At 37.0% G+C, this 14,111-nt stretch overlaps 1 protein-coding gene across 1 annotated transcript in view; it reads left to right on the top strand.

Moving 5' to 3' along the window:
• Nucleotides 1–7,697, top strand: part of DHX36 (DEAH-box helicase 36) — a 41,169-nt gene extending 33,472 nt beyond the window's left edge. Inside the window, exons 20-25 of the mRNA XM_006202827.3 lie at nucleotides 460–543; nucleotides 2,931–3,030; nucleotides 3,125–3,215; nucleotides 5,726–5,846; nucleotides 6,480–6,632; nucleotides 7,025–7,697. Coding sequence (XP_006202889.1) covers nucleotides 460–543; nucleotides 2,931–3,030; nucleotides 3,125–3,215; nucleotides 5,726–5,846; nucleotides 6,480–6,632; nucleotides 7,025–7,210 — 735 coding nt within the window. The 3' untranslated portion in view covers nucleotides 7,211–7,697. The remainder of the gene's footprint in view (nucleotides 1–459; nucleotides 544–2,930; nucleotides 3,031–3,124; nucleotides 3,216–5,725; nucleotides 5,847–6,479; nucleotides 6,633–7,024) is intronic.
• Nucleotides 7,698–14,111: the final 6,414 nt, after the last annotated feature.

Here is a 14,111-nt window from a genome sequence, read left to right as displayed (position 1 = left end):
CCTATTATGGGAAAGTTTGTATATATTTTTTTCCTTTGAGCTCATTGGGTATTTTCTCATCTTCCCTCCTCTTCTAGCTTAAAACAAAACAAAACAAAAATATATTTGTGAAGTTGAAAATATATAATAGCAGTGAGATTTGTTCAACAGAGTTCTTTTGTTTAATACATGCAGAATGATGCCATTTTATGTAAAGTGCAAAATACACTACTGTGTAACTTGTGCTCATTTGTATAAAGAAAGGTCTGCAAGCTCAGTTTCAGTTATCTCTTAATGACTAGGATTATGAGGAGTTTATGTTTTCTTAGTTTGCTAATTTCAAAATTCTTTTAATTTTTTACCAAAGAGAGTGAAATATCAGTAGAAGATTAAATTATTACCAAAATAAAGACAAACTACTGAGTCGTCTTTGCTTTGTGGAACAAAATCAGTACTGTTCTTCATTTCTTTGCCCCATAGGGCTGGGAAGAAGCTAGACAACGTGGTTTCAGATATGAAAAAGACTATTGCTGGGAATATTTTCTGTCTTCAAACACACTGCAGGTAATGGTGAATGTTTTGAAGTGATTCTCATATATGTTGGATTAGAGGATATATGTATCTATTTTGTGTAGTCAGATCTGTAGCAAAAAGTTAATTATGTGAGTTTCTCTGATGAAATTGTATTATTATATAGAATAATAGAAGGAATCTTTATTAAATCAACTACAACAAAATAAGAAAAGATACGTAACATAATAAAAAACTAATGGTTAAGAAAAGAAATGAGTCCAGAGTTTAGCAGGAAAACACAGAGAGACTTGTTTATTATTCCTGTACCCACCCTTTAGTTGCCATTTTAATGATTCATTCTGAAATTTTTCACTAATACTCCTAACATCTATTTTAAAATATCAAGGCAGATGTCTTTTCTTTAACTTTTGAGTAGGTATTTTTTTTATCTTTAACTGACTTAGTATATAGCAAGAAAACACTGAACAGGAGGCATTGATGAAACAGAAGACAGTAAACAATGTAAGCAGCTCAGGTGCACACCAGACTTCAGACTCATTGAACTGGTGGAGAAGTGATCTCAAGGCAGTGGGTGTCAGAATATCCTCCGTCTACCCCATTACAGGTACATTCCAGCTACATGGCGTGAACCCTCTACTGGACACATAACACATCTCCAGGGGGTAAAAGAATCCAGAATCTAGCATATTTAACCAAAAGTGCCCAAACAGTAACAAAATGAAAAGAAGGGTCATGACAACTTTGAAAGATGATACAAACAATGGAAAAAAAGAATAGAACCCGACATACCTCAACAGAATATATAACTTCATAGTAAGGAACAATTTAAGAATGTGAGTTTAGTAAAACAAAGAAAATAAACCAATAGAATGAATGAAAAGACTGCTGAGCTAAGAAGAGAAATTGAAGACCAAAGAAGACTTTTAAAGCAAAATACTGCCATAGAAGAAAGGCTTGAGATAATCACAGTTTATAGATGCAGCCACAAAGCAGGAAGACAGGACTGACCCATCATGAAGTTAATAGGTGTCTCTGCATAGCAAATTTAAGTGTAATTGACTGTGTATTCAGAGATATGTGGAAGAACATTTTTCCTGAAATAGAAAAAAATGAAGTGAACTACAATATGAAAAGATAGCTAAATCCAAGTGTTAATTTGAGAATATTATGTCCAGGCAAGATATTAATTCCAAGTATGAAGAAAAATGACAGGCATTCAAGAAAGCACTGGAAATACCGCACCCATAAGCTAAGACTGAAGTGTGGCCTGTTGAGAGAGGAATCAAAAAGAATTCAGGAGTGGAGAGCACATGCTCAGTCAGCTGGGGGTGTTCACTGAGATGATTCAAATACAGAAAAAGTATAAAGAGTATTGGGCATTACAGATACAGAATAGGTTGTAATGGTTATTAATCCTGAACAATGTAAAATAATGGTAATAAAAGTCAGGAGGTGGACTAGAGAGTCAGTTATAAGAGAAATTAGGTGGGGAAACTAAAGTCATAATTCGTGAAACAGATGTATACTCAAGTATGACCAACTTTATGTTTCATAATCTAAGCTCATAAGGATCCTTTGTTAAGTATCTTTTGTGATTATAAAAATATGTCAGCTAGTTCTGTTTCATTTCTGTTTAACTTTCTTCTTTAAAATTAACTTTATACTTTCATAAAAATAGTTTCTGTTCTATTATCCCATTTTTAGGATAGGATTTCTGCCTAATTGTTTTGTCAGTCTATATGCATAATAAGTGTCTGCAATATTATTTACTTAATTTCTGACAGTATTGAGTGTAGGGAAGTTTCTTCTTTTGTATTTTTCTGTGTTACATGAATGCTCATTATAATGAGCCATGTGTCATTTTTACCCAAATAGTGATTTTTCTTAAAAAAATGAAACAAAGCAAGAGACAGGTCTTAAATATTTGTGCCAGGATGTAAGAGTAGTTAATTGTCAGTAGTACCTATATAGATGCTGTTTATTTTCTTTATGCTTTTCTGTATTTTTTTCAAAATACAAGGTGGCAAGCAATTTTGAAAGTTAGTCTTTTTGCAGAATGGAGTAATCATTAAATATTCAGTTATTCCCTACATCAGGCAGGCCTTTTCTGTAAAAGCTCAGACCGTAAATATGGTCTGTGTTGGAACACTCACCTGTGCCATTACAGTGCAAAAGCAACTGTAGATAATACATAGATGAATGAGTGGCTTTGTTCCAGTGAAACTTTATTGACAAAAACAAGGTTTTATAAATCTTGTAGTTTACCAGCCCCCTGCTCCAAGATAGTCACATTTTTGCAGAACTTTTATAAAGCAGAGAAAGCTTATAGCTAAATTTATTTATGAGTAAATGCTTTATAACCCCTATAAATCTGTGTGAAAGGTATTCTAGTTCTGTCTGTTACCATTGCTCCCTAGATGCTGCATAACATGAAAGGGCAGTTTGCTGAGCATCTTCTTGGAGCTGGATTTGTAAGCAGTAGAAATCCTAAAGATCCAAAATCTAATATAAATTCAGGTAAAGCAGAAAATACAGTGTAAGTAACTTGCTGCTGTTGTCAGTTGTGTCAGTATTTTACTTTTTTTTTCCTCTACCTTCCCACCCCCAATAGATAATGAGAAGATAATTAAAGCTGTCATCTGTGCTGGTTTATATCCCAAAGTTGCTAAAATCCGACTAAATCTGGGTAAAAAAAGAAAAATGTAAGCATTGAAGATTATTATGAATTACTTTTAGTTCTTTCAAACTTTTGAAATCTTCTGATGCAACAGGACTTCTATTGTACATTTGTTCTTAGTCGTATTTTGGCCGTGTTGTTCTTTACTTTTGGTCGTTTAAGAGAGGGCTCACTGTTTAACACAGGCATCACTTCCCCTCAGCACATCCCTGCAGTCAGCTCTTCCATCATTCGTTATTCACAAAGAATGTCAGTAAAATACACCACCAGTGTAATACGAGAAGAGCAAGGCAGCTATTAAAAACCAGTGCCTGGGTGGATGCTGCTTAGAGTAGACTTTATTTCTTTTTTTTCCCCTCTTACAAAACAGATAATTTTGTACTTTAGCTCTTTGAATAAAATTGGCAATTTCATGAAATCTGTTTTGAGAAATAAAATGTAACTTTTCAATATATATACAAGTAGAGTCAGCTTCAGCAGTAGTTGGAGACAACAATAAGGCATATTTTTTTGCCCAGTAAATGAACTCATTCTAGTGAGAAAAAAACTGGAAGTCACAAATGCCTAGTGCTATGTGAATTGGTGCCACCCTTTTGGAAGACACTCTAGGTTAGAAATAAGTAACCGCAGTCGTTAAAATATTCACTGGCCCAGTGGATTCATAAGTGATATTTTAACTTGATATGTTCTAAGGCAGTAATTCCAAATGTTTTGTGAAAGGTATATTGTAAACAACGTAGATGTCTAGTAGCAATGGGAAATGATGGTTTTATAAGACCATATTATATGGCATTTCTGTTAGATAGGCATATAAAAACATTGTATATTAATGTATAAAACATTTGAACTGATGTTAAATGAAAAAGTTGGATGTTCTATGAACACAAAAAAATAAAGACCTCAAAGACTAGGGTGCAGACATTGCTCTAGTGCAGTGGTTCTCAGCCTGGGTGATTTTGCCTCCCCGGTGACATTTGATGATGCCTGCAGACACGGTTCTTACAGCTGGAGGAGTAGTAAGTACCATTAGCCTCTAGTAAATGGAGGCCAGTGATGCTGTTAAGCATTCGGCAGTGCACAGGACAGTCCCCCCAGCAGAGAAGTCAGTAAGTCAAGAATGCTGATGTTGAGACCCTGTTCTTAGGTATGAGATTATGGGTAAAATGAATTTTAATCATGTGGCTGGATTATCTGCATTTTAAGTTATCTGAGTACTTTGACATCAGTACTTTATCGGATCCTCCTTCATACCTTTCCCTAGAGGTAGCTTAACAGGGGGACTCCTTGAAATACAAACGTTTTATATATCCCTCTGCTGTCCTAGGAAGGCTTATTAAAAAAATGTAGTTTTCTTTGGATTGATGCTTTGCTTTGGTCTAGTCCAGGGGTCAGCACATTCTGGCATAAGCACACTGGCCACAAAGTTGTTTGTATAAATTTTTGTTGGAACACAGCCGTGCCTGTTCATTCACGTGTTGTCTGTGCCTGCTCTCCAGCTACGCTAGCAGAGTTGAGTTATTGTGACAAGAGCTCATAGGCCACAAAGCCTGAAATACTTTTTCTCTGGTCCTGTACAAAGTGTGCCAAACCCTACTGCTCTAGTGATGTAGGGTTGCAGGATGGCATTGGATAAATTGACTGTGCAGTGAGGAAAAATAATTGCTGATTTTATTCTGAATAATGGTTCATGACTGATTCATGATTTTGGTAGAACTATTATAGATTCCTACAACCATGAAAAAGATACTCTTAAAAGCAAATAGGAAGAATGAATGGATTATCAGCTTAATGCTGTAATTACCACTGACTATATAACCATCAGACATCTGCCTGTTGGATAATTTTTATTAAAGACTCCCGCAAATTAAGGTAAAAATTTTTATGACTGTCAAAGGAAAGACCTCTAAGAATGGAGCAAGTGAACCAGAGCTGTGTGCATTTATTCCAAGTATTCCTGTTTTGAAATTGGAGGGTTTGAATGAATGTGAGACCATTTAAAACATATTTTAGAATAAGTTTTTAAGAATCAGTTGTAGCTAAAATCCCTTTTAAACAAAATTCTTCATTTTTTATTTTACATTTGCCTGGGTGCATAACCTGTGAAATTTTTGAATTGATCATTTCACTGACTTATTCTGTAAATTGAGGGCTATTTATCAGTATCATGATGGACAGTAAAATGTATAGACTATTCTCTTGGTCTGAATCACTTAGAATTACCTCAGGTATTTATTTCATTCTTTGTCCTTTAGTGGAATATATAGTAAGAAAATTAGGGAATATTCTGTTACCTCTCTAATATGTTGAGTAATTATACCTGTAAGAAGAGAATTAGTTGTATGATTTAGCATATTTATATTTAGCTGATATTTTTCCATGTTTAATAAAAGTAAAAATTCTCTTTCCTCAAATATAAGTTTGAGAATTTATATTGCAGAAATAAACTAAACTCATCTGTGGAGTTTATGTTGATTCTGGGATTGGCTTGGAATACTCCAGAATTTTTTTTTTAACTACATTTTAACTTTTTTAAAGGGTAAAGGTTTACACAAAAACCGACGGACTAGTTGCTATTCATCCTAAATCTGTTAATGTGGAGCAAACGGAGTTTCACTACAACTGGCTTATCTATCACCTGAAGATGAGAACAAGCAGTGTAAGCGAATGTGTAAAATAATCATGGATCTGAAAAACAGCCTTGTACTTTTTAAATTGTATAGTTTTCATAATTATAAAGAAAATTTGTCCCTTAAAAAATTTTTTTTTTCTACTTTTGTAACTTCTTCAGGCGGGTCTGTCATGATGGATCTTTGTACTTTAATTGGGACAGTTATTTGATACTTTTCTTTCAAAGCCTGCTTTCAAGAAATACTGGCACTTTATGGTATACAAGAGTTTACACTGTACAAAGAATTTTATTGGCCTGTCAATATACCTTATATATATTGGTCAGAATATTAAGTGGGATTCTGTTTACATATAAATAAAAATAACTTCAGGGACATTAGTGTTTTAGTTTTACCACTCAGAAAATATTTTGTTTAAAGAATAGTACTGTTGTTTGAATTGAAACAAAAACATAAAACTCCTGTGTTCTCTGAAGTAATAAAGAAAGACTTGTTTAAAATGGTATTTCTTCAAAATTAGTCGCTGTAATTACGCCTATAGGATAGTACCTGTTTTAGAAAGAAAGCGCTAATAGATTGATATTAGTGATATTATTGCATTAACGTGGCAATAATCCTTCCGGTTTCCTTAATGTATTAATTTGCCTTAATTCTCACTATAGATATACTTGTACGACTGCACAGAAGTCTCCCCATACTGTCTCTTGTTCTTTGGAGGTGATATTTCCATCCAGAAGGATAACGATCAGGAAACTATTGCTGTTGACGAATGGATTATCTTTCAGTCTCCAGCAAGAATTGCCCATCTTGTTAAGGTGACTGACTTAACGTGATTGTCTTTGATTCTCCGTGCAAGTTAGTATGTGGTCTTGTGGTTTTGTTCTTCCAAGTATTCTATGTGTTGCATTAAACATTTCTTTATTTCAACAGAGCAAATTGTGTTGAGAAGTAGATTCATACTTTTTCTGAACTGTTTTTTGAGGTAGTTATAGACCAGCCATTCTGAATGGCTTAGTGTGATGGAAGTTTGAATTTTTTGACTTTACCTAAGTTCATAACCACACTTTAGTTAGCTGCTCACTAAATGTCTCAGTTTTTTGTATACTAGTTTATGAAACTCCTTGTACCTGCTAAAGTCACTTTTATTTACTACATTGTTTGGTATTCATCTGCCTTTTTTGAACAAGTGTAATTTTTTCAACTTTAGGAATTAAGAAAGGAACTCGATATCCTTCTGCAACAGAAGATTGAAAGTCCCCACCCTGTAGACTGGAAGGACACTAAATCCAGAGACTGCGCGGTGCTCTCAGCCATCATAGACTTGATCAAAACGCAGGAAAAAGCGACTCCTAGGAACTTGCCTCCACGCTTCCAGGAGGGATACTACAGCTGACGGCTTTCCTGTGGTGGCCTGAAAACCCAGTTTGACGGCCATTTTTCCATCTTGGTTTGCCTTTTGGCTAGATGCCAAACCCTGGGACATGCATTCTCATGTGTAAGGTAGAAACTTTCAGTAGGTAGTAAAGACTTAATGTGCATGAGTTAACAGTGTTATCTGTAGCTATTATAAATATGCCATAAAAAACAATACATTCTCTGATCATATGCTCTATAGTGGTCATGTCCACATTTTGAGAGTATTTCTCATATATTTTGAATGTTGTACCATTTGAGAAATGCCTTTGTTCTGTTATAAAAAATTGATCTTTCTACCCATAATGCCTGAGTATAGAACCAGTAAAAAGAATGGTTATCCAAAAAGCAGTGTCAAATCAGAATTTGACCACATCTACATTTTTTAATGAAACTTCAATCAGAAGAAAATTAATTTGTTGTAATAAAGCCCAGTATTTAATAAAATGTACAGTGTGTAAATCTCAGCTAGTTTTTTAGCTTGGTTTCTGCATCTCCACCTATCCCTTAGTTTATTTGATTTTTGTTTTTATCTTTTTAGAATATATTTGTGCTCCTTTTACATCACCCTGTGCAGTGTAAAATAGCACTTGAGAGCATGGGTCTGGAGCCTAGTGACTACCTAAGTTCACATTTTAGCTCTGTCACTTAGATGTCTTAGGCAAATTATTTGGCTTCTCTTTTCCTCCTCTGTAAAATACAAGTAACAATTGTGAGGATTGAATATATTAACATATGTAAAGTTGCATGGACTAGTGTCTGGCATGTATTGTGTACTCAACAAATTGAAATTATTACTGGCTTCTGGAATTTTTTTTTAATAACAGTCCATTATGTTACACTTTTTCCCCCATGCTCTAAGTGCTGTTTTACCCTCTCAGCCAGTGGAAGCTAGTGTGACACAGACTGTATGTTTTCAGCCGTCTGTGTTAGATTTTGACAGATACTGTTGGTGCTGTACAACAGCCACTTTGTCCCTCTCTTCCTGCTTGCTTGTTCATGTGTCCCCTCTCTGTGCGGCCTTGTGCTCAGCGATGTGGACCCTCTTCCCCAAGTGTGAAACGAATTGTTCTGAGCCAGTCACGCATGGTCTTACTCCCCTTAAAAGTAGCTGATGAGGCATGAATATGTGAACCTGTCCTGGCCAGTGGTGGCTGAGAAGAGCTCTGCAAAGGGCCTCTGAGAAAGATTTTCCTCACTGATAGAGAAACTTGGAGGAGGAAACGCTGCGCTCCTCCTTTGGACACTGTCTTGTCTGAATCTGGCACTTGGAGCTGTTGCAGGCAACTGAGGATCACGAGGTTGGCCCAGTGAGCAGGTGAGTCCTTGATGACACCAGTGAGCTGCTAAATTACCCACCTCTACAACTGCCCTGTGCATGGACTTCACTCTGCCATGATAAATCCATCACTGTTTTAGCCACTTTTAGTAGAGTCTTTTGTAAGGCCTGGCAGAAAACACATGAATTGAAACCTGTACTATCGCTCATCAAGTTTTGTTTGCTGAGGCCTGTTTCTACCATTTATTTTGTGATCTGACTGTTGGACCCGTAGGTCTGAGAAAAGCTGTACAAGTTGTAGTCCTCGGACAACTGCAGAAAGAAACAGGAAGCACATCCTGCTGCACCCTTCAAACTACACATCTTACTGTGCCTTCCAGTAAGTGCAGAGAAGCCAAAGGAAAGGGCAGTCAGACAGTGACTGGGACTGATGGCTAATGCTACGATGGTCTGAACAGCACTGGTTCAGGTACTGCTCCTGTTTCTGGGCGTGCATGTCAACCTAACACTGCCTTCCAAGATTTTGAATGTATTTGTGTGTCCCAAGTCCATTTTCTTGGCTAGCATTCTAAAAATGGTTTCTCTCACTGCCTTCTTGCATTGTACATATTGTAGCATGTTAGTTTTGCCCTTAAACTCAAGGTGACCATTAGGTCCTATTTGTTCTGTAAGAATGTTTATGTTTTTGTGGTTTGTTTTTTTTTTTGCTTGCTTTTATTATCCAGTTTAAATCCAGTGCGTCAGCCAAAACAGTTTTGGCAGAAAGCATTTAAAGAATCTATAAAAACAAATTACTAGTTAATTTGTTCTGTGTTCACAAACCAGTATTTAATCTCCATAAATGGGGAGGCTGTTCCTGAAGAATTGTTTAGTGGATGAGCTATTCAGAGAGATTAAAGCAGTTATTATCACCCTCAATTTATGTCTTCTCCACAGCTAATCAGGATGGAAATTTTAACTGAAGGTGCTATTTATGTTGTTTCTTTTGTTTACAGAATAGGGTGTTAGTGAAACATGTATTCCCCGTCTGAGAACTCTTTGTTATTCGGTAGTTTTAAAGAATAAGACATTCACCATTCTGATACCAAGGACGACTCCTGAGAAAATAACCCTGAAACAGAACCTTACGGGGGAAAAAAACGAAAGCAATAAAATATCCACTGAATAATCTTTAAAAACTGTCTTTGAAAGGTAAGTCCATGTGACACCTTAATTCATTAACTTAGGCAACAGCTTTAGGTATACGTATACCAATTATTGCAAGTGATTTTCCCTTCTTCATTTTTAAAACAAAATCCACCCTAAAAGCTAGAAATCCTAGAAAAGTGTAGGAGGAATTTATTTTAGTACTCCATTACCCAAAGTAAATGGTAATTTTCATTCCCCTCTTTTAGCTCTGAGTTTATGTATGTTTATTTTTAAGTAATTGTGATCATGTGGTATAACCATAAATTTATAATATGCTCATTAGTTTTATGTGGCATTTTCTGAATTAGAAACAGTACATGCTCATTGTAGAATATTTGGAAATACTACATAATAAAAAAAAATGTTACCACTGTTACATACTTTTGATAAGCTTTAAGATACTGCTTATATATGATAAAAGTATCCAATTTATAGTGTATAATTCTATGAATTTTGTCAAATATATAGTCATGTCATTGCTACTATCACAATCCTGATACAGAACATTCTTATCACCTAAAAATGTCCCTTGTTTCCCTTTGCAGTCAGTCCTCTGCTCCCTCTTCCACCCACTGGCAACTGTTGATCTGCTTTTGATCACTAGTTTTGCCTTTTGTAGAATTTTGGGTAAATAGAACCATATGCAGTCTTTTGTGTCTGACCTCTTTCACTAACAATGCTTTTGAGATGTACACGTTGCTGCCTGTGTCAGCAGTGCTTTTTTTGTTGAGTAGTACTGCATTGTATGGTTACACCACAGCTAGTTTTCCCGTTCACCGGTTGGTGGGCATTTGACTTATTTTCAGGTTTTTTGTTATTATAAGTAAAGCTACTATGAACTTGTGTACACAGGTCTATGTGTAGATAGATGTTTACTTTTCTCTTGGGTAAGTACCTATGATTAGGGTTGTTGTCATTGTAAGTGTTTAACTTTATGAGAAATTGCCAAACTGATTTCCAGAGTGGGTGTACCATTTTATCCAGAGTGAGGATAGGTACCATTTTAAACACCTATCCTCAATATATTATGGTCTCAAGGGTTTCAGGTTCTCACCAGTACTTTGGTATTTTTTGTTGTTTAAGTTTGGCCTTTAGTGGATGTGGAGTCATTGCTCACTGTCGTTCTATGTTGTATTTCTGTAGTGATCAGTGATGAGTGTATTCATGTGCTTACTTGCTGTCTTGGTCGTATACTTACTTATATGTTGTGATTTTCCGCCTTGTATCAAGTAGTTGGGACTTTTGGGGTTTATCTGATTAGAGAGGGGATTATTCTTTTTGAATTTTAGAGGTGCAGAAAATCGTAAGTTCATTGATTAGAAAATGGCAAAATGTGCCAATCTTCAGTTGGCTAGTTCAGTGTAAAGTGTTAAGTCACTGTTACAAGTGCCAGAAGAGAATAAATAGCACCAGTTCTAGGTGGTCATGATGTCAAGGTGCTGCACATCCACCATGAGGGGAACAGCAGGGCATGAGTGAAAACACCTCTGGTGTAAAGGCGTGGGGGCAAAGGAGGATGGCTGAAGTGGAAGCGCTGCAGAGCCGGCCTTTCCCACAGATGTCAGGGTCCCACCGGGCCTGCAGAGTAAGGGAACGTCTTTTAAATTGTGACTGCCCATTTTCTAGGTAGGATGTGATTCATGTCTTGATGGTCTGGTATGATTTTTCAAGTAATTTTTTAAGACAATGAATGATGTATTTCTGAGTCCATGCAGAATATGTTACCTTCACACAATGAAGGCAGCTTGGTGGGAAATAAAACTCATTTTGGCAAAGCTTTCATTTAATAGAGTAGTTCCTTGGTGATTTAACTGGGTTGTTTGTTTTCTAATTACTGAGTTTTAAAAGTTCTTTGTATATTGTGGATGCTGATCCTGTTATCAGATACATTTTGCAAGATTTCCTTCTCCTCTGTGGATTGTCTATTTTATTCTATCTTTTAATGAAGTTCAATTTATCAATTTTTTTTCATCGATCATGTCTTTGCTGCTATATTTGAAAAGTCATCTCCAAACCCAAAAGCACCTAGATTTTCTCCTGTGTTATCTTCTAGGAGTTTCACAGTTTTGCACCTTACATTTAGGTTAAAGTTTAGATATTTCTTAATTTTTGTTATTGATTTCCAACTTATGTTGTAATCAAAGATCTCACTCTGTATAACTTTGGTTCTTTAAAATTGTTGAAACTTGTTTTATGACCCAGGAAATAGTCAAATGTTGTAAAGAGTCTGTTTGTGCTTGAAAAGAATGTACACGCTGAAACTGCAGCAGCATGTCCTTTTTTATGCCTATTGTTGTCCTTCAGATCTACTTCCACTGATTTTTATCTACTTCTACACTTTTATCTGTCTTTCCTATCACATGAGACAGGTGTGTTAAAGTCTCATGCTATGACTTTGGATTTAATTTTTCATTTCTGCCAACTTTTATTTATATTGAAACTATGTTATTAGAGGAATATATTTAGAATTGTTGTGTTCCTTGTTAAATGAAACTTTCATCATTCTGTAGGCTCTCTCTGTCTCTAGTCATGCCTTTTAAGACTCTTTTTATCTAATATTGACATAGCTACATGTAGTGAACGTTGTGACTTCTGCCCAGGCCTTCCATCAGGGCCAGTGGACTGGAAGTGTGACCATGTGACAGCCGTCACTCATCAGCTTTCTGTGGGACTTGTCCTCAGGTGAAGGGGTCACTTCACTTTCTGGAGACAGCCTGCATCCACGGCTGGTCAGAGCAGGGTTAGAAAGACACAGACCCCCTGCCGAAGCTCCCTCTCCCTCTCCCCCTCTCCTCTGAGACTCCACAGTTCATTCCTTGCCTTCTCTCCATGCTTCCTGTGAGTTTATTCTAACCTCTTTTCCAGTTTACAATATCTCTGAACTACCAAATCTGGTGTTAAACCCACTTCCATAATTTCTAGTTGTTTTTTCTTTTTATTTCACTTCTTATCGTTGTTAGTTCTATATTGCATTTTAAAGTTTGGCTTTTATCTCCATAAATGTAGCGATTATTTTATTGTCTAATGATTTCACTCTCAAGTCCCTGTAAGTATATCAGGTTTTTTTTGTTTTGTTTTCTGTATGTAGATGTTGTGTCTCAAAGTATTTTTGCTGAACCTTTCATTTGAGAATTTGTTTTTCAGAAATAACAGAACTAAGATGATGGTAGCTTCTTCCAGAGTGAGGTTTTGTTTCCTTCCGTCCAGACTCCGATGTGCTAGAACCTCGAAGAGTGAGGCTTGAGGTCCTCTAGGGTCATCTCTTCACTTGAGAGGAAACCCTGGGGGACTCAGCTCACACAAAGATTATGGTAGGCACTAAACTCTGAACTGTGTTATTTAGTATTGCAGATCCAAATAACGTTGCCTCTCTGCTGCTTCCCAAAGTCCAGTAATTTGGGACGGAGGATGATGGACCAAAGTGGGGAGGATGCATCCTGCTACTTCCAGAGATGACAGTCCCTGTATCTCTCCTCTGCCATCACTGGCGTGAGTGACAATCCAACAAAGAGGCCATTGATTATGTACCCTATCACATGGCTCTATTTTAGCTGCAAGAGATGTTGGGTAACTAAATAGCATTTTAAGATTTTACAGAGGGTGTGGTAGGCAGAATTCTAAGATGATCCCATGATCTCTTCCTTGGTGTTGAATCTGTGATCGTGTTAATTGCGTGGCGAAGGGATTTTACACATCTAATTAGGGACCCAAATCAGTTGATTGAGTTCATAAAGGAGATTATCCTGTGGGTCTAATGTGACTACCTGAGTTCTTTAAAAGCAGAGTTTTCTCCAGCTGGTAGCATAAGGTGAAGTGAGAGATTCCAAGCATGAGAGGGATTCAGCATGCCACTGCTGCCCCAAAGATGGAAGGAGCCACATGGCGATGAATTCCAGTCCCTGGAAGCCACGAGCCCCTCCAGTCCCCCTGGCACAGCAGCCAGCAAGGAAATGGGCCTCAGCCAGAACTCTGCGAGTCAGGTGTGAGCTTGAAAGCAGTCAAACCAACAGTCCGATTTCAGCCTTTTCAGACTCTCAGCAGAGAATCCAGCCAAGCCATCAGAACTGAGATCATAAATGAGTGTTGTTTTAAGCCACTGACTGTGTGGAAACGTGTTATGCAGGAAAGGAAAATTAATGCAGGAGGAGTCATTCTCTCTCTGTCCTCCACCAAGATGCACGAGCACCCGGTCCAGGTGCTAGGCAGCCGGGGTCAGTGAGGAGGTGTCGTGCAGGGGTCGGCAGCAGTCAGGTGCTTATGAACTATTTGAGGTAAGCTATTCAGTCATGCAGTTCTGTGAAAACTATGAGAAGAAACAGCTTGGCCCAGTTCTTAAAAATGCTCCAGGCTCCTAAGGCCAGCATGAACCCATAGAGGAAAGATCAGACACCTTCAGTGTTAGCTACAGACACCT

Source organism: Vicugna pacos, chromosome 1, assembly GCF_048564905.1.
Source record: "Vicugna pacos chromosome 1, VicPac4, whole genome shotgun sequence".
Classification (NCBI taxonomy): domain Eukaryota; kingdom Metazoa; phylum Chordata; class Mammalia; order Artiodactyla; family Camelidae; genus Vicugna; species Vicugna pacos.
Note: the sequence above shows the minus strand (reverse complement) of the source record. Positions and strands in the feature narration are given on the sequence as shown.